This window comes from Staurois parvus, unplaced genomic scaffold (genome assembly GCF_062004578.1).
Source record: "Staurois parvus isolate SC_StPar_1 unplaced genomic scaffold, SC_StPar_1.0 ptg000012l, whole genome shotgun sequence".
Taxonomy (NCBI): Eukaryota; Metazoa; Chordata; class Amphibia; order Anura; family Ranidae; genus Staurois; species Staurois parvus.
In genome coordinates this window covers 6,466,655-6,488,271 of record NW_028317808.1, presented here as the reverse complement: position 1 = coordinate 6,488,271, position 21,617 = coordinate 6,466,655, and the positions used below count along the sequence as shown (strand labels likewise).

At 37.0% G+C, this 21,617-nt stretch overlaps 1 protein-coding gene across 1 annotated transcript in view; it reads left to right on the top strand.

Annotated features, from left to right (window-relative positions):
* SVEP1 (sushi, von Willebrand factor type A, EGF and pentraxin domain containing 1) overlaps window positions 1–21,617 on the top strand; it is a 476,820-nt gene that overhangs the window by 313,364 nt on the left and 141,839 nt on the right. The window contains exons 22-23 of the mRNA XM_089674706.1: window positions 1,116–1,229; window positions 6,187–6,300. Coding sequence (XP_089530832.1) covers window positions 1,116–1,229; window positions 6,187–6,300 — 228 coding nt within the window. The remainder of the gene's footprint in view (window positions 1–1,115; window positions 1,230–6,186; window positions 6,301–21,617) is intronic.

Here is a 21,617-nt window from a genome sequence, read left to right as displayed (position 1 = left end):
TGAGAACAGAAATATGGAAAGTGTCATTGCTGATCTCCTCCTAAACATACCATTTTAAGGGCAGTTTCTGGGTTAGATTCTTTCTGAATCACTGACTTGGAACAAGGATACACATTACAAAATCAAAATGCATGATCTGTTTATTTCATTGCTTCAAAAGATTGTAGCAAGTGAATCAGGATAAGAGCTAGACAACTAACATACATAGAAAGAGAAGTCAGCAAGGATAGCTCCGTAATTCCTCAGCACAGGTTTCCTTTTTTTTACTACAAAACTGTTAGAGGTACGGATCACGTTTTTACCCCAAATGATAGTTAATGAAAAGTCACATAACCTATTCAATTCCTCAAACCTCTAAATCCTCCAGCTGCCTCTGTAATAGTAAGAATCTATTCTGACATGAGCAGATTTTGGTTTAACAGAATTAAAGTCCATTCATTCTATTGTGTGGAGTTTAGTTACTTGCAAGTCTCTTGATGGGCAAGCTGTTTTCATGTGCCCAGGGCAGGTGTCCTTTTGCCCTCTATATTAACACTGCCCTGGATGCAGGCAACAAGTTATGTTCAAACACAAGAATTATCACCAGTAAGAATCAAGCAGAACCTGAAGCTGATTTTAGGACATTATGCTGAAGTTTCACAGAAATAAACATTATTCTTTTTAATTCATGTTTTATGTGAAGAACAGATGGCTGAAAAGCCATTTTAGTGATGTCACCATTAGAAATCTGCCTCTAGAGAGGATGGTTGGCAGATTTATAGTATTCGTCTAATTAAATAATACTTTCTTTTTGCTCTGCACTACTTTCCAAGGCTCCATTTACATCTATTGTTGTGGAAATAAATGGTAATATGCTTGTGCTCAACAATTAACAACCATGGAAATTTGGAACTAGGGTTAAATATAAAAGGCAACATAAATTAATATGCTGCATGGATTTATTATTAATAAAACACTACCTTTCTAGAAATGATTATTGTCCCTTGGCTGCAAACTGAAATATCTAATCGGCCAGAATGGCACATTTGCAAAGTACATGCACTTCAGCAGTTTGAAGCATGCACTTTCTCTTATTACGTACTTTGGTGCTTTAGTGTTTTTTTTTATTCTTTCAGGTACAAAATGTGAAATCAACATTGATGACTGCAAATCCATGCCTTGCAGAAACAATGGAATTTGTAAAGATGGGATTGGAAAGTTTGAATGCCAATGCGCTGCTGGCTTTAGAGGTAAAAATAAAGGTCCCATTTACACTCAAGAAAAACAAACACTAAGACAGGCTCAGTTCACAGAGTGCACTAAGGCATAGTTTACACATGTGATCTATGGTAGATCACATAGATCACATGTGTAGATCGCATTTCTCCTGTCCTTTAGGTGCATGTCTGAGCAAAAGAAAATTCAGTACAGGTCTGCAATACATACAAATTTTAACATTTTATTTCCTAAAAAATTTTGCAAATGCAAACGTTACCTTGTTGATCTGTGAATGAGTGCCTACAAGTCCCAACACCCTTAGTGGCTGTCGGCTTGTAGTTTTCAATGAACTACCATGGTGCTGTGGAGCTCCATGGTAGTTAATCGAAGATTCCTGTCAGTATATCTGCCTGACAATACATCCCATACAGTAAGCAGATATTCTGAGAGGTCTGCAGGAGACCTTCATGGCATCAGCGATCTACTGATCACTGGTGCAGTGCTTTCCAGGCTCCTTTGGACAAAAAGAATAACTGCACATTTTTTACTTGCAAAGGAACAATTGAGTACTGTCCGTGATACTTTTTTTATTTGCACTAACATGCAATTTTGAGGACAAGCTTTCGGGGAATGTCCCCTTCTTCAAAGTCCAAGCAGTACTTTACTTGCAAACAAATGTGCATTTATTATTTTTGTCCAAAAGGTGAACTTATCCTTTAAAAGACATTTAATGTATCAATAAGCCTCTAGCAGGTGGCAACCTTCCAGGCGGTCAATGGTGACCAAGCCCCTTCGCATGGATGTATTGGAAGGTGTTTGAAACCAGGACCAGGGGAACTCCAGGAAGAGCCAGCAGAAGCAGCAGACTGAGTGTGTATTACATAGATGAGAACTACAGGGAAGTGTTGCAGGCCCACAAAATGGCCATGATGATGTCATGTGGGATGTTTGATGTGATGTCGATGAGCATGGTCACACTGTCCTACTAATGGTTAGCCGACAGCTAGTCAACAAAATTGACAGAAGCAGCATTGTGTTTCATTCCAAAACTGAGTTTACTTCTGTGAATAGTTCTGTAAAACTGCAATACAATCACATAAACTGAAGTTACAATATGCTTGTAAACATGTCTCTTACAAATGCATACCCACAAATCACATAAATAAATACATTGAAATGCAATCTAGATATACATTATATATGACTTTAACAAACAGTTAATGAACTTACAAACATGTGTATCAAAGAGAGAGAGGAGGCCTTTACTGATGCTTTCTTCCGGAAGCTAAAATGTCTGTGGACTGATGTGTAGGTGAAAATTCCTGTTTCCTGTTTAAGAATAGAATAGATTGCAGTTGCAGTGAACACCCAGTAGGTGGCTCCCTACTCAACACAATAATGTGATATACTGAGCTATACAGTACAGTGCTTATGCATTTTCAGGTGTGGCCCCCTTTGTCAAAGCACACCCTGAAATGCATAACCACACCTTCCGACATCACACATGACATCATCACGTCCATTTTGTGGGTCTGCAACACTTCTCTGCTGTCCATAGCAGTTCTTAACCATGTGATATGCACACTCAGTCTGCTGTTTCTGCTGGCTCTTCCTGGTGTTCCCCTGGTCAGCTTCCTGGTTCCAAACACCTTACAGCATATCCACGCGAAGGGACTTGCTCAACATTGACCTCCTGGAAGGTTGCCACCTGCTGGAGACTTATTGATGCACCTTTTAATGTCTTTTAAATGTGAGTGTATATTTATTGTTTTTTTAATTTCACCGATATGCTTTCATAAATGCTACACTTAGGTAGAGGCACTTTTCTCCTTATTTTTTCTGTTTGCTCCAAATTATACTTTACTCTTGTGTTCAGCACTCCAACAGCACTTCAATCTCTAGGGCAATACAAACCTGATTCTGACCCATGACTAGTCTCTCCAAAACAAAAAAAAATGTTGCATGGTTAAAGCAAGGTTTTGTTTATAGAGCGTGTTGAGGGAATTTTGAAAAACAGGGGAGAGTCATGTAAACCTAGGGAGAACATACAAATTCAGAACAGAGAGATTCATAACTAGAGTTAAAAAAACCCCCAAAAGAACAGGAATCCAGTAATGCTACCCCCCAAGCTACTTTATTTCTTCAATCAAAACATAACACTGCATATAATTACATTTAGTACATGTTGTTGAAGACTGCCATCGGATTCATGCTCCCAACATAGCTCTCTAAAAGATGCAGAAATTTCATCAGCATTAGAAGACACAACATATAATCAGGCTTAAAGTATAACTAAAGGCAAAACTTTTATTTCTAGTTTTGGATAGAGTAGAGAGGGTTTGGAACACCTATCAGGTTTTTATTGCTGTCTGTACCCTGTTTAGGGAGATTCACCCTCTCCATTTGTCCTGTCATTATCATAAGTAAAAGAAAATCCCACATTTTTGGCTGTCCCCAGAAAAGTAGTAGAGTAGAAATCTTCCAATGGGGACACTAGTACTGGGAATACCCCAAGGCATTCCCTTTAATTTGTAGGGATTTCCTCTGACTACCTGTTTTGGCTAGGGTACAGGATGTGTACATAAATATCCCCAGTGGACACAGATGGCAAAAAAAGCATAACAAACATACAGGGGGCATAACCCTCCCTTACTTCATCCAAAAAAAGGTTTGACCTATAGTTCTAGTTTAAGTCCTCATGCACACTGGACATTTTTACAGCTGTTGTTTTTGGCTTTTGACATTTTTTTCTACAGCTAGTAAACCCCCCAGCATATTATCCTGTGTGTCCATGCACACAGACTGTAATCAACTTTTTTTGGTAGGGACGTTTTTTGATTGGAAAAAAAAAACAGTACTAGTGGGTTTCTAGAGCAGTTCTTTAGCTGTAAAAACATTCTAATGTTGAAAAGCGCTGTAAAACGCCGCAAACTGGAGTTTTTGGACTTTTTTTTACCCCCAAAACATTTTGGGAGGGTAAAAAAAAACGCTAAAAACCACAAATGTGGAAAAATGCAGGAAAACATCACTAAACGCGGCAAAATGCCACTAAACGCTAATTCAAAAACACAAAAAGAGATGAAAAACTCACATTTTTAACATGACTTTACATGGCTAATGTTATCAGCATCATCAAAACACCCAGTGTGCATGGAGCCAAAGGCTAATCAGGAAAAAAAAGCTTCTACTGTAGTCCAAAAACATATATACAATGGTAAAAACCTATAAATCCTTCAAAGTGATATCCTTTAATATATGCATGAATACATTAAGGAGATCTTTGATCATATCACCTCTCCAAGGGTTGTAATAAGATAAATATTGCACCCCTTGCATCCCTGCAGATCTGAACAGGACAGACAGGCAAATAGATAAACTCAACAAACCTCAAAACGTAATAAACAATTGTCAAAATCTATGATCACAAATCATATAAAATGAGCTCCAGGTTGGAGGATGTGACATTTAAGGGATACCATTATCCCATGTTACCATGTTTTTGATAATTACGGACAACCACAGTGGTAGTCACATTAATAACAATTTATATTGCAGTAGTTTGTTTTGTATGCATACATATTATTTATTAAGTTGTGAGGTCCCTTGAGTCTATCTATACAGGTGTCTTGTTGAGATCTGGACATGTTTTTTCAGTACCAGAGATTCCGAACCTCTTATTAGTGGCCTTGGGTCATAAAGCTGTTTTGTTATTTACCCCTCCAGACATGCAAGACTACTGACAAACATCTCACCGAAGATGAAAGGCTTACTGCTGCATTTAGAGAGAATGTAGAAAGTTATTTCATATAGTTCTTTTATTATGTTCAGTAATAAAATATAATTATAAAAAGATTGTATTTCTTTTAGATCAAATCAGTATAAAATATTGTATATGAATATTTCATATTTACTTTTTTAAGGTAGCAAGTGACATGTTCTCTCTGAAGGCTCTATCTTAATCTGTTCTTAGATGGGTGTGAAAATAGGTGTTCAGGTTACTCATGCACTCATCTGCAAACCTAAAGACTTAAAAAATAATATTTTTATGATTTTATACAAGTCAATGTGAAATATTTCATATGAATAGGCGAGGTTGATATTAGACTATGACTAGACTATGAAATGATCTGCAGCATAACCAGCAATTTCACTAGAGACTGTTGCTCTGACTTACACAATACTTTATAGTGAACTCAGTATAGAGCTATTCACCCTGAGGTGATCACAGAGGACAAGGGGGCACTCTTTATGTCTGCAGGAAAAAAAATGTAATCTCCAAACACGGAAAGGTTTCTTCACAGTGAGAGCTGTGAAAATGTGGAATAGACTCCCTCAAGAGTTGGTTCTGGCCAGCTCCATGGATTCCTTTAAAAAGGCCTGGATTCTTTCCTAGATACACAGAATATAACTGGACACTAACATTTATAGGTAAAGTTGATCCAGGGAATATCCGATTGCCTCTCGGGGAATCGGGAAGGATTTTTTCCCTGCAGGAGCAAATTGGATCATGCTTTGCTGGGTTTTTTTGCCTTCCTCTGGATCAGCTGAGGGTATAGGATTGGCAGCACAGTGGCTAAATGGTTAGCACTTCCAACTGGCAGTACTAGGGTCCCTGGTTCAAATCCCAACCCCGGCACCACCTACCTGGAGTTTGCATGTTCTCCCTGTGACTGCATGGGTTTCTTCCCACACTCCAAAGACATGCTCGTAGGTTAATTGGATCCTGTCTAAATTGGCCCTAGTATGTATATGTATGAATGTGAGAGTTAGGGACCTTAGATTGTACACCCCTTGAGGGTTAGGGACTGATGTGGATGTACAATATATATGTAAAGCGCTGCATAAATTGACAGTGCTATATAAGTACCTGAAATAAATAACTTTTTTTTTTAATGGTTGAACTGGATAGACTTGTCTCTTTTTTCAGCCAGACTAACTATGTAACTTGATATTTGATATATGATGTTTGTGTATTTTTTTCCTTGTAAGGTCCCTTATGTGAAGAAAACATTAATGAGTGTGCTTCACATCCATGTACAAATGAGGGAACCTGTGTGGATGCAGTAAACATGTTTCATTGTCGATGTCTAAATGGATTTCTGGGTAAGTGTGAGGATCCATTGTGGCCATTTATAAACATTTAAATAGCATGTGGAACATGTGGATATTTGGATTTAATATTATAGATAATATAAACTCTGTTAATAAACCAAAATAAATATCCACAAGTTCATATTACCAATAAATAAATATACATGCACATTCACAGTGCATATGGATTTTAGCAACTTTCCACATCTTCATACACATCATAATGACAATATGAAATCTCATGTAGTAAACCTAAAGTCCTAGTGACATGGATAATCATGGAGAGAGATAGCTGTGCCCTCCATGCAGAGCCTTTCACTTCAGGCATGGAGGTGAAGAGGGAGGAAGGGGAAAAAAGCTGGTGGCTGAAACAGCAGCCTGTACATTTCAGAAAGGGAGGCTCACTCTGTTCCCAGGATGGAACCCAAGCTGAAAACATCCAGGGACAAACAGCAAACAAGTGGGACTGTAGGCAAGTATGCAAAGCCTGCCCCTCCTCCTGGCTCTCTCCTCCCTGCTCCTACTACTGGACTGACAGGAGTAGCGATGCCGTTGTCACTACTCCTGTCAGCAGTGGTGCCCCTCTCAATGCAGCACCGGGGTAGATGCCCCCCACCCCCACCTAGCTTTGGCCCTGCGCATACACATCCATTACTTATTGGGCTTTTAATCTATTTTTCATGACATTTCTTCTTACTGTGTTCTTCTGCCGCCTTGTAACCTCCTCCATGAGCTCCCGAACTGCTCCTTTTCCAGCACACTTCTGTTTGGAATGGGCAGTGCATGTTAGTTGCAGTCATGTCCACTGCTGTATGCACACTACACACCCCACAGCCCATAGAATTCTCAGGAGTAGGCAAGAGAGGGTGGCTAAGTTCCTGCACACAGTGGAACCATGGAGAACACGCTGTAACAGAAAGTCTGATCGCAACTGCAAAAAAAAAAAGAATGTGATGATTCGGAGGAGGCTGAGAGCAATAGAAGGTACTTTTTTGAGTTAAAGTGATTGTAAATGTGGAAAAAAAAAGTTTCTAAAAAATAACAAACATGTCATACTTACCTGCAACAATGGCTTTGCACATAGCAGCCCTGGACCTCCTCTTGTCAGGTCAAGGTGCTCTGGGTGCACATGTGCTTGCTCTCTCCATAAGAAACACAGAGCACCTACCTGCTCCCTCCTCACTGACTGACTGGCAGCAGTGGAAGCCAATGGCTCCCACTACTGTGTTTCAGCCAGTGAGGAGAGAGAGACCCAGGGGAGCCAAGGCTCCCATGCACATCGCTGGATCGAGATTGGGCTCAGGTAAATATAAGAGGGACTGAGAAGGGAGCTACACAAAAAAGTTTTTTTACCTTCATGCATAGAATGTATGAAGGTAAAATACCTTCAGCCTTTACAACCACTTTTAAAAATACATACTAGACTTTTTTTTTTTTTAAACTGGAGTTTAGTGTAATTTTAATGTCAGCATCTTTGTAAATGATATCATGTAGTAATTTCATATTTTTTTTTTATAAATGTTAACTAAATTATGTATATAATAAAGAGACATGTCTAAAATGCAATAACATATTATTCCATCTGCAACCATCTCTCATATGTACAGTATACCTACAATGATCAAGTTTGACATTCTGTTCAAAAACAGTACTACGCTAAAACTAGTCTGCTTTTTCACTGTACTCATTTATGGAATGTGTTATAAAATGTAAGTTTTAATGAAAGCTGGTAAACTTGTACTGTTACGTGAGGTTGAATTATTCTGTCTTGGTGGTGCTTACTTACCCAGTAAGCTGTGTTTCATTTTGCAGTGTTACACTCTAGGCGTATCATTAAAACTGAAAGTGATGCTAAAGGCAAAACATTTTTACCTTAATACATTCTCTTCTTTAGGGTAAAAAATGTCCCAGAAATTGCATCATTCCCTCATCTCCCTAAATACTTAGGGAGTTCTAGTTCTATCTCTCTCCAGCACTGTGCCCACCTGCAGAGGCGCTAGTCTCTGTTTCACTCATCACAGGACACAGAGGTGGCAGTGGGTGCCGTTGTCAATCAAATCCTGTAAGGAGGGAGGTAGCAGGGGGCAGGCCTGAGCTCTGCTGTGGGTGTCTATATATGCACACAGCCTGGGTCGGGAGCAAGCATGCATGTGGCTTGCTACGGGGGCACACACAGAAGAGAAGAAGCGGAGAATGCCAACAGGGTACCCCAGAAGTGGAGGTTCCCGGGCTGCTCTATGCAATACCCTGGCACAGAGCAGGTAAGTATAACATGTTTATTATTTTAGAAGAAAAAAATTAAATCTTTACAGTTACTTAAACTCCATGATGCAAAAAGCAAAATATGCATTTTATACAAATATACAATAGATACAATAACTCATTTATCTTTCAAATTAATTTTAGCAAATCTTGTGATCCAAGAACCCTTGTCAGGTGCTGAATCTTTTTGCAAACTACATTGCAGTTAACTAATACAATCTAGTCCAGAACACACCCCACCCTGCTGATTGGGCTGTAAAGATGGAGAAGCATAATGATAAGTCACCTGGTTGTCTCTCCTACTGGAAGCATTTTGCAGTTAAGCAGTAATATCTTGATTGGCTCAGTGTGCATTTCCCTCTCTGCAGATTACAAGAGTCTGTTATCAAGGTAGATGCTAATGCTGCGTAAAGTTGCATGTAATGATTCTAATTTTTTAAATAATTTTTAATGAGTACCTAACTCAATAAAATGTTTTCTTTTTTTTTATCTACCCAGAAGTCAGCTTTAAAAAACTGGATTGCACTACTGCAACTTGCATCCAAATTTGCTAATTAAAAGCTTTAAGATGTTTAATATTATTGTTAAGGAGATCCTAAGGTGTCCTTTTTCAGTAATGTGGTTTTTGCAGATTCAAAGCATTTAGAAATTTTTCAGAGAGTGCTGTAGTGTCAGAGGCAGGGGCGGACTGACCATTTGGAAACCCGGGCACTGCCCGACGACCCGGGGTCAGTAGGGGGCCCCATGAGATGCCCCTGTTACCTTTTTCATAGGCTTTTTTGAGTTTGGGCAAGGACACAGGGGCCCCATGATTCCCTATTGCAAGGGGGCTCCATGAGTTGTCAGTCCGCCCCTGGTCAGAGGCCTCCCTTACAGTTGTATCAATCCCTCCATCTACATTAGATGGGGAGAGGGGGGCGTGTTTTATCATCTTAATACACGTCCTGTCCTAGGGTGACAACACTGCTCCTCTGTTGATAAAAATAATGCCTGAGTGTTGTCATTCAATAGGAAGTTTGTTACTGGCAGGATCACCAGGTGAAATAAAAGAAAAAAAAAATGGGAATATAAGAGGACTATCGTAGTAACCACATCCAAGGACTGGTAATCTGTACTATATTTCACTTTAAAACAATCATAAACTCTCAAGCAGTAACTAGCATTAAGCATTCCAAACAGGTATATACTGTACATAATCCTCCTGTTTCTTGCATGTAAAAATAAAGTGGCTAAATACCCTATTTCCCATCTATTGTACTGCGGCCATGTGATCTTTCCCTTCTCATTCCTGGCTGCAGGGAAAAATCAGTGGGAGGAGCATGTAGAAATCCAATGATGCATGCTAGTTCGTCATATAAGGAAGCCTGCACCAGCTTCCTGCGCTCATGCAGCACTGATTGGTCCTGTAGCGGTCACGTAAGATGTGTACACACCCACAAACCTGACTCAATGATCACATAGGTTGCCTACAATTGACAAAGGAGGAGGTGAATGGCTTCCTCCTTAGCTAAAGGTAGAGCATGTGCAGGAAAAGTGGCAATGGGCCATCCGTAGGATTCAGTACTGCAGCAGGGACAAAGACAATAAGGAAGCACCAGTGAACAGTAGCATCAACCAGGTTTTTATTGCTATATATAAAATGAATGTGTCAATACTATATTTAAACATATTGGAAATGTTTTGAGCTTTAAAGCTGAACTCCAGGCACAAAAACTTTTATTTAAATATACTCTTTAATGCTCCTAAAAAGATATAAAAGTAGTGGTGACATCATCACTATACTGTACATTTGCTGTCAGAGGTGTGGAAGGGACCCAACAGGCCCCACCCACTACAGAAGGCTAGAGGGAGGAGGCGGATACAAGACCAGTCACTCTGTACAAGGAGGAAAAGCAGCAATGACCATGTCTTTTTTAAAAGGAAGCTCCTGCACAGGGAAAGTTTCACACTGGATTACTGAACAGAATACACCGAGCATGCAAAGATTCAAGAAGGAACACACATTCCTTTATTTTGCTTATCCTGGAGTTCAACTTTAATCACCTCAAGTCCAGACACTTTTACTCCCTTTCAGTCCAGGCCAATTTTCAGCTTTCAGTGTTCTGACACTTTGAATGACAACTACTCAGACATGCAAGACTGTACCCATTTGAAATGTGTATCTTTTTTTTAAAAAAGAGAAAGAGATTTTGTTTGGTGGTATTTAATGATGTCTGGGTTTTTATGTTTTGCTATATAAACAAAAAAATCCTGAAAAGTTTGAAAAAAAAACCTTTTCCTTGTTTCTGTTTATAAAATTTTGCAAACAAATAATCGTTCTTCATAAATTTAGATCAAAATGTATTATGCTATATTTCTATATATCTGGTATATAAATAACCCAAATCAGTGTATGTTATTTAGTCTATGTGAGTGTTGTAGAGTCTACAAATTGTGGTGTAAATTGATCAGTCCTGATGTACTGACTGTGTATCTCATTTTTTGAGGCCCTAAAATGCAAGTATAGTGTAAATACCTTCCCCCAAATGACCCCTTTTTTAAAAAGTAGACAGTCCAAGGTATTTAGTAAGAGGCATGGCAAGTTCTTTGAACTTGTAATTTTTTGTTACAAATTTTTGGAAATTAAAAATATTTTTTTTCACAAAGTTTTAATTTTTACAAGTTTTTTCTCACACACACATAGCAATGCTTATAATTACACCCCATAATAAAATCTGCTGTTCCTTTTGAGTATGGCAATACCACAAGTGTGAGACTTTTTCACAGTCTAGATGCATAGAGACCCAAAATCCAAGAAACTCCTTTAAGTGTTCTGGGTGTATAAATTGCACATGTAATTTCTGGACTACCTATCACACTTTTGGAGGCTCTGGAGCACCAGAACAGTAGAAACACCCACAAAATTACCGTACCCCATTTTAGAAACACTCCAAGGTATTTTCTGAAAGGCATAGTAAGTCTATTGAAAATGTCATTTTTTACCACAACGTTTTGGAAAATGCAGGAAACAAAACAAAAATTTTTTTTTTTTTTACACAAAGTTGTTAATAGGATATTTCTAACACACATCACAGGCATACTTAGAATTACACCCCAAAACACATTCTGATACTCCTTCTTAGTATGGCGATACCACATATGTGAGCCTAGAGAGGCCCAGAATCCTTCAGGCTATCTAGGGGCATAAATCATCTAATAATGTTTAGGGGCACTGTAACTGGCATGGCAGTAATCAGTGACACTGTAACTAGTGTCACGTGATTAGGGGACAATATGACTGGTGTGATCAGGGACACTAGGACTGGTGTAGTGATGATCAGGGGTCGTGATAATGGTGTGGCAGTGATCAGGTACACTGTATCTGGTGTGGCGGGGATAAGAGATAATTTATTTTTAAATTGTTTTTCAATTTTTAATTTTTTTTACATACTACCACCAGAGCAGTGCAGTGTTACAATAGTGACAATTTACTACTCTGAGGGTGTTGGATTTTTAGACACATATAATACTTCTTCTAGTGTCTTGAGGCGATTATGAATGAAAGAGCCATTGAAATAAAAAATGAAGTGTGATTTTATTCTATCACACAATGGTGTAAAATAAACAATGTAAAGCGTATTATGAACAGTTCCATGTAGATTAAACTACTGTAAAAATGACAAGCAAACGTTTAAAACAAAGTCACCATTATCTGTCATGGCTGTCCTTGCCATGTGCGATTCTCATGTCCTTGTCCGTTCTCTGAGTCCAAGAAAGAAGACGGAAGTAGACTGAAGTGACGTTAATGACTATGTCTTGTCTTGCAGCACCTGTTGCAGCTTCTCAGACGTGTGTATGCAAGAGTGTCATGTTAGCGTAAGTGTGTGTGTGAGAGAGAGTGTCTCTGTCCGTTATCCGATGGTCTTTTATGAGGCAAATGTACGTCATAGTTAGTGATCTTAATACCTTCTATGGAAAGTATTACTGCTTAGAAAAGCCATTTCATAAAAGGGAGGGGATACTATACATATGATGTTTGATGGACAGGAACATATGTATGCTGATGTAAATAATATTATAAGCTAATGACGTAACCCTCAGCTATATTTAAAGTATAGTATAGCTTAAGAACATATCAATGTATATATGTATCAATGTTAGAAACGTATACTAAATACAAACAAATACTATTAAAATACATACTGTAATAGTAAGTCACTTCTAATAACCTTGACATAACTACCAAATACTTTTAACCAACTATCTCTAAATATAGTCTACTCAACCTTCAACTGGTATATCTTTTGGTCTCAGCTATAATTGAAGAATAGTAAATACTACCATTTGTCAAAGACCACTTACACATATTAATATTAATTATGACTAATCATAAAAACCAAATATTTTGCAAGCTTGCCATCAATATAAGTGCCGAATCATAATTTAGATTTAACATGTCCCCCTTATTATGATTAGTTCAGAATTAATGCTTAATCAATGCACACTTCATTCATGTCCCATACACACCGTCTTATACCAAATGATCGTATATATTCTTCATAACTGGACCAATCAAAAATAACTTTCCTTCAAAACTCTATACCTTATCTCAGTTTCTCTTCCTAAAAATTCTTAATCATAATGTTAATTGATATATGATAATAGTAATAATAATAATAATAATAATTAAATGATGTAATAATAATTAATGTAGTATACTTCCATATTTGTATAATATTTTAACGCTCCGGAAATATACTTTCCATTCTACAATGTGTCATAAGTTTCTATTATTCCTATAAGAGTAATATGTTTCTTGTATCTTTTAACAAAAGATATTCTAATAACTGGAATAACTCTATGAAGTTTTAACCAAAAAATATTCCGTATATGAATATGTAAAAAATAAAAAATAATAATAATAATATTATCCCAATATGGATGTAAGTATCGGAATAAAAGGATCATTAAAATGTATATGTGACCTATAACAATATTTTCAATAATAAATTGTTTTATCACTAATAAATAGATTTCCTCTTGATGAATCTTTTCTTCATGCAATGTCTATATAATATCTTCTTTAAGTTCTGTAAAGTAGAAACATTTTTGTTGAACGCGATAAATCAGTCACAAGTGTGAAGTATTGAGCTCTTGTTCAATCTTCTGCCCATATGAAGATCTCTTCTTTAACTTCCAAATTCCTTAAAGTTGGCTTGTAGGAGATTGTTACGCTTCATATTTGATTTTAGATGTCATTTCTGTAAAGAAATGCAGTATCATTACTTTGGCACAAACATTGCATTATTCTTGCACCTATTTCAACAAATATGAAAGATTATGGAACAATCAGTGTATGAGTTTGAAACACATATTGTGAAGTATCATTACTTCCTATTTCCTTTTACAGAAAACTTCTATATATCAATCAAAATACTGTCCTAATCCTGTCTAAAATTACCTAAACTAGAATACAAAAGTAGTGTGTTATTTAGGTATGACAGGACGCAATATTTCATCATAGGTCATGACCGCAAAACCCCATTTTACTAAACAAAGAAAGGTTTTGTATCACCCCAGAGATGACAAAGGTTTATGCCTTTGTTCTCATCCCTATAATATTAGAAATAAGCGTAACTGTTTTCTGTGCTGATGTCATTATTCTGGTGTTAGAGTGTTCTTCAGTAGTACATGTGTTGCTGTGAATGTGAGGTAGAGACTTGTCTGATACAGCTGTACCTATCACAATGTGTTTGGCTAACAGTGCTCTTATCCACTGAGGATACCTTTCACGACATTCTCTGAATGTATCTTCCTCAAGAATTCTTTTTAGTGAACTGTCAGGAGACTGTAATATGATACTATGTGACTTTACTGTGCTTTGTGAAGCTTTGATTGCATAAAAGAAACTCAACAGTTGTTGTGCCTCTGATGTAAAAGTTCTTTCCAATGATGATAAATTTCTGAAGAAGTAACTAATTAGTCTCTCATTACCTTCTTTTAATTGAGACAAAGTTACTGAAATTGCATTATCAGATACTTGAGTTTTCACAACAAAAGGAGCATTGGAACAAACCTCAATTGTACTTAATGCTGGCGCATTCTGCAAATCCTTTTTCAACACTTTTAAAGCATTATTCTCATTTGGACCCCATTGGTCAACTAAGTTATTTTTACTCTTCAAAAGATGATATAATGGCTTAACTTTCTCTGCGAAACCATGTATAAAATCTTTGCAATGATTTATGTTTTTTCAAAAATTGTTGCAATGCTTTATGTGTTGTAGGAACTGGAAAGGCAGTGATTGCTCTGACTGTTTCATGTAATAATTGTCTTTTCCCTTGACTAATCTGCATGTGAAAGCATTTCACCTGACTTTTCATCAACTGAACTCTGTCTGGGTTTAATTTTAGGCCTGCATCCTGTAACAACATAAATAACTCAGACAAAAGAGTAATATGTTCGTTAACATTCTGCGTACTTAGCATAATTGTATTTACTTGCTGAAAAATGCATTCTGGCCTTGAAAATTGTGATAGAATTTTTTCTATGGACTCATGGACTATACCATCACTGATGTCTAAACCAGCTACTAATCGAGTGAATGCATAGGTCTCTTTCTGAAACTTAAAAGCTAACTTGTATTGACAACTTTTAGCTAAGGGGATCGAAAAATGACTGTTATCGATTTCCAAAACAGAAAACACTTTGGATTCGGCCTTTAAATGTAACTTGATATTAGAATGATCAGGAACAACTGCTTTGTTATTTGTAATATGTTTATTCAGTGTCCTGAAATCAACTGACAAAGAATATGAATTGTCAGCATTTTTGATAGGCCAAATACAGTTATTTACTACTGATTGTGTTTTCTTTAAAATGCCAAGTTGTACAAACTCTTGAATAATGGCAGAAAGTGGTCCTATTGATTCTCGTGGTAATTCATATTGATTAAGCGGTATGGGGTCTTTTCCCTCAATATTCAATTCTGTATCTTTCAATGTTCCTATGTCATTTTTAAACTTTGACCACAAACTTGGAAAACGTTGTACCAATTCTTGTAAAGCACAATTACCATCAGTATCAGGCCATTTTTGTGCTATAGACATTTTAGAGTTGAAACCAACATCACTGTATATAGAAGGATCCATTAACATTGATTTGGGCCTAGAAGGATTCCTCCAAATAACTTTGGTCATAATATCAATAATCCACTTTTGCTTATTGATAAAATCAATGCCAAGAATATTCTCGGTGGCATTACTATACCAAATATCAATGTTAGTTTTCACTAGCCCAGGTATTTCAAATGTTACATTAGGCACCTGTCTAGCAGTGGCATGACCTGTATTATTAAAACCTTTTATTTTACACATGGGTGAATTTGGTTTCACAGGTACGTTTTCTCTGGTCAGATTAATCTCAGATCCGCTGTCAATTAGGAATTTGATCTTTTTACCATTTAGGAATCCATGTATAAAAGGCCTTCCATTGTCATCCAATACAATTGGAGCGACAAATTCTAACGATATCGGGGATGAATGTGGACGTGATTCTATTTTTGGAACTGGTAATAAACCATTTCTGTCAGTGACAGCCCTTCTCACCCTGTTGTCAGAACGGTTGTTTCTATTCAAAGTATGAATTTGTTTAACTGTTGAAGCATAAGGCAATTCAGTTAAATTTTTATCATTACACAACACAGCAGGTTGTACAAAAGCTGCTTTTTCACTTTTTATTTCCAGTTTCTTTATTTGTGAGTCAAATTTAAACTTCCAACAATGGCGTCTGATATGACCTTGTTTATGACAGTGAAAACATGTGGTATCCTCATTATGGCTCACTTGCTTGCATCTGTCGTTGTCATTCTTACTGGGACCTGTAGTTCCTGGCATAACTGTAGTCTGACTGTTTTTGTCACTTTGAAGCGCAGCTACCTCATAAGTGATATTGCTATTTTTCAATTTTCTTCGAATTTTATCAATGAAACTTACTATATCATTCAAATTTTGTTTTTCCTCTGCTATGACAATGGTTACTGGGTCTAAATACGTGAATTTCTTTACAAAAGCTTTGATCATAGCTGAGTCTTCCTCATTTTCTACTCCAAATATAATTTTATATGCTTTGGAAAACTTGTTTTTAAACTCAAAAGGGTCTTCGTCAGCAGTAGTCTGAAGTAAGTCTAGCATTTCTACAGAAGGTACGTCTTCACCTGTTGAACATAACAGCAATTGTCACAGTCTGTCTGTCACGTCATTATGTTTTTTCTGATCTTTATCGTTAACAACAGTATTTTTAATTCGAGACATAAATTTAATTGGTAGCCACATCGGAAATAAATAATTTATGTCATGATCTGAAATCTGATGGCATTTGACATGCATTTCATATATTTCCATGTTGCTGTAGATATCTTTATCTGGATCATAAGCAGGGATGTCTTTTAAAACTTTCATTAATTGATTATGTATTTGCAACTTAAGTTTTGCAGTTTTACATAACAATTCTTTATGTTTAATTTGTGTTTCGTCATCAGAGTCAATATCCGAACTTTCAGAGATATCGGACAGCCGTGGCTCTGATTTTGAATCACTCTGTTTGTCATCTGTGTTTATCATGGCAACCTGTTTACTGTCATTCTGCAGTCTTAACAAAAGATTTGTCTTTGAGTCAATTTGTTCCTCAAGATTCTCTATGTAATTACAGAAAATGTCACAGTTTGGGCAACTAGGAGCATCTTGAGACAAATTTTCATGCTTTTCTGTATTCTGTACAGTGTTATATTCTGTCTGTTTTAATGTACAAGCTTTTTTAACAGATAAATCAACATTCAAAATCATTTTGTTGAATATTCTTACTAAATTTAAGATGTTAGATATCTTTTTACGCTGTCTGTGCACAGTAAATCTAGATTTATCTATCTGAATATTGGCCTGTAAACATTCGTTATACATATAGTGCCATAGCTGACTGTCTTCAGGATATAAAGAAACATCTTTAAATTCTAACTTGCTTTCATTAACTAAGTCATCAATAAATTCCATAATTGTTACTCACCGTAATCAGAAGATTTTCTCGTTTGACCCAGCTCAGTCACTGGAATTCTCATCCACGTCTGTTTAATCGCCTGTTCTGCTAGGATTTTTTCACCGTGTTTTCCCAAGACTTGACAATCACAGAATTGTGCGTAGTTTTCCCCCTTAACAAGGCATGGGGAAATCCATAGAAAAAACGTTCGGCGGTGGCTGGCTCACCAAAATGTTGGATTTTTAGACACATATAATACTTCTTCTAGTGTCTTGAGGCGATTATGAATGAAAGAGCCATTGAAATAAAAAATGAAGTGTGATTTTATTCTATCACACAATGGTGTAAAATAAACAATGTAAAGCGTATTATGAACAGTTCCATGTAGATTAAACTACTGTAAAAATGACAAGCAAACGTTTAAAACAAAGTCACCATTATCTGTCATGGCTGTCCTTGCCATGTGCGATTCTCATGTCCTTGTCCGTTCTCTGAGTCCGAGAAAGAAGACGGAAGTAGACTGAAGTGACGTTAATGACTATGTCTTGTCTTGCAGCACCTGTTGCAGCTTCTCAGACGTGTGTATGCAAGAGTGTCATGTTAGCGTAAGTGTGTGTGTGAGAGAGAGTGTCTCTGTCCGTTATCCGATGGTCTTTTATGAGGCAAATGTACGTCATAGTTAGTGATCTTAATACCTTCTATGGAAAGTATTACTGCTTAGAAAAGCCATTTCATAAAAGGGAGGGGATACTATACATATGATGTTTGATGGACAGGAACATATGTATGCTGATGTAAATAATATTATAAGCTAATGACGTAACCCTCAGCTATATTTAAAGTATAGTATAGCTTAAGAACATATCAATGTATATATGTATCAATGTTTGAAACGTATACTAAATACAAACAAATACTATTAAAATACATACTGTAATAGTAAGTCACTTCTAATAACCTTGACATAACTACCAAATACTTTTAACCAACTATCTCTAAATATAGTCTACTCAACCTTCAACTGGTATATCTTTTGGTCTCAGCTATAATTGAAGAATAGTAAATACTACCATTTGTCAAAGACCACTTACACATATTAATATTAATTATGACTAATCATAAAAACCAAATATTTTGCAAGCTTGCCATCAATATAAGTGCCGAATCATAATTTAGATTTAACAGAGGGGTAATCAGGATTTTTTTTTACACTGTGATTGCTTATTACAGTGATGATGACTGTAATAAGCAATCGGTAAAAGACTGTGTAAACCTTTCAAACCTTGTGCATTAGTGTGATATTGTGACATGGTACAGGGCTGCTGTGATTGACCCTGGTACCATGTGAGTGCTGTTACCAATAACAGAGCTCACTCAGTAGTAAACAATGATATTATTTTCTACCATTCTTGGTGCTTGCTGTGATTGATCACAGCAATAACATGGTACAAGGGTCGCAAACAGCGGTCCAGTAGGATTGGAGAACAGCTCTGTGTGGTGGACACAGCGGGTCACTTTTCACACCTCTGTACACTCTAGAGAGTGTACATGAGCAGGCGATGTGGAAGAACAGACAGGTACATCTGCCCACATTGGTGATGATCCCATCTGACAGTTTATGTACTATGGCCGAACGGGAAGTGGTTAAAGTATTTGCATAAAACAGCAGTGCGGAGACCAGAAATGTAAAAACTTACTAATGGACAAAATTGCCTTAGGACCAGAAATAAAGGACAATTTGTTATATTGTATTCAGCATCAATTTTCCTACCCATGTGTATATGTGTGTTTACAATTTAAACCTGTTTTTTTATCTTTTCTCTCTAATTAAGCCCAAATTACCAGATAATAGCTGTTTTATTGACATGGGTCGCTTTGATTACAGTTCTTTGTATGATATTAGATACAACTCCTTTTGTTATGAAGTTTATTATCGTACAAACATTCCTCTAGGAAATAATTGTAAAGCAGAAGCTGGTCTGCAGTACAAAAAAGCTGTGAATACTGAATATGTTGAAATGTGTCAGTCAGATGTTTGCCAGATACCGGTATTGCATTCTCTTTATCAGGCACTCTGCATGGTTGAATGGAGGCTGGTGAGTATAAGAAATGTGCTTGGTGCAGCGTGAAGGAGCTCGCAATGCATACCCATGGGTGTGAACTGGAGAAACACAGTACTCTGTTTTATTTGGCGGATGTATAATAACAGGGAAAAGAAAAATAATTCCGTATCACAAACTACTCACCACTAAACTCACAAACTACATGTTAGAGCTTCTTCACACCAGGTGCTATCACACAGAAATGCATTGCCTTTTGAAGATTCAAACAGATGTCATTAATTCTTAATAGCACCCCTGCACATTTAGCAAATGTACATGCATGTGCACCTGGTGAAATGCACATCATTGCAGTATCATTTGTTTTTGTGCGGCGCGATTTAGAAAATTGTGCCTGCAACTTTTTGCCGTGTTTCATACATAGTGGGCACTCTATTTAAAAATGTGATGCACAGGTCCATGCAAAAAAAACTGTGTGGATGCACCTCCTTGTGTGAATGAGCCCTCAGACTGGTGCGCCCCCAGATTTTACACAATTCAAAAGGGTGCCTTAACTCAAAAAAAGGTTGAGAAACACTGATCAATGTTAGTCATTGTTATTCTAGAGTTGGATACCTGTTTGTGCTAGAACTCCCCAAAGTCAGCATTGCCAGCTCCAATATATCTGCCCTGATGATTTCCCTTTATGTTACAGATTGTATTTCAACCTACGTCTCTTGCCTTTCTCTTTGTTGTTCCTGCTGAATTACAGAACAATTTTTGCAGATGGGATGTTATTCAGTATGAGAAACATGAGATGTCATATGAGAGATGATTTGATATGTGTATGTCAAAAATGATTTGCAAGGGCAATAGGTCATGAACGATCTGACTGCCCAAAGGCATGTGTATTGGTTAGCTGTCATATAAACAGGAATGGATTCAGAAGGAGGGAGTGCAGGCAGACAGTCCTGGCAACAGTTATCTGGAAAGAAAAAAACAATCATCAAGGTTTTCAAATCTGTTTAACATAGTGTTCTCCTTTGTAAAGTTGCAGTGAGTGACAAGCTACTGCTACAGAAATAGTATTTGTCATATGGTCATCTGACCATCTCAAATCTATGGCCATTGTAATAATTAAACAAAATTGTGGTGCGCTACCTCCTCATAAATGAAACCATAGACTTTGAAAACATGCAGTGACAGTCCAGAAAACGAATAAAATAATGTGATAATAAACGTCCAATCCAACATGTGTTGCGTTATCATCCAGAAATATTCAATGCATTGTGGCCCCACATCCTGCTCACCTTGACTGTTGACCTATAAATTATAATAGGCCAAACACGCTTTATAAGGATTATGTGCCTCCAGATTTCTGATCCGTGACGTGTTCCTTCCACATATTATGCCTCTATTGGACCTTTAAGCTCCAAATGCTTGCAAAATAAAGAAAAAAAATACCATAGTGCAACACCATTTTTAATATGACCAAAAATTAAACGTGCTACAATATCCACTCACATTAAACAAATTGGCTCCAAATTGTGGTGAACAATTATTTTCATTACTCCACCTTGCCAACTACATTGTAGTGTTACCCATCACCGAGTAGGTGCACCATGCACTGACCTTCTTCCCTGACCTGTCAAATAGGTCATACACACTTAGGGATAATAAACAGATTCTGCTTATCCACTGCCGATCCATAGTGGATGAATCCTTACTTTCTTAGGTCTGGTCCTTTAAGGGAACGAACTCCAGGACATCCAGTGGTATTATGATGTATATAGTAAAAAATGAAAGGAATAGATCATAGTGCAATCCCATAAAATATGAAAACTTTATTTAGATAAGAAAATGCGCTCACGAAAGTATTGAATCAATAGCATGACCATAGCCATCAATCAAAATGGTTCCACACATTTTAATAATAGCCACATGGGTAGTTTTGCTATAACCATGGATTGAATTGTTGTATTAATATCTTTGGCTATGGATCCTGCCTTTGTTGAATAT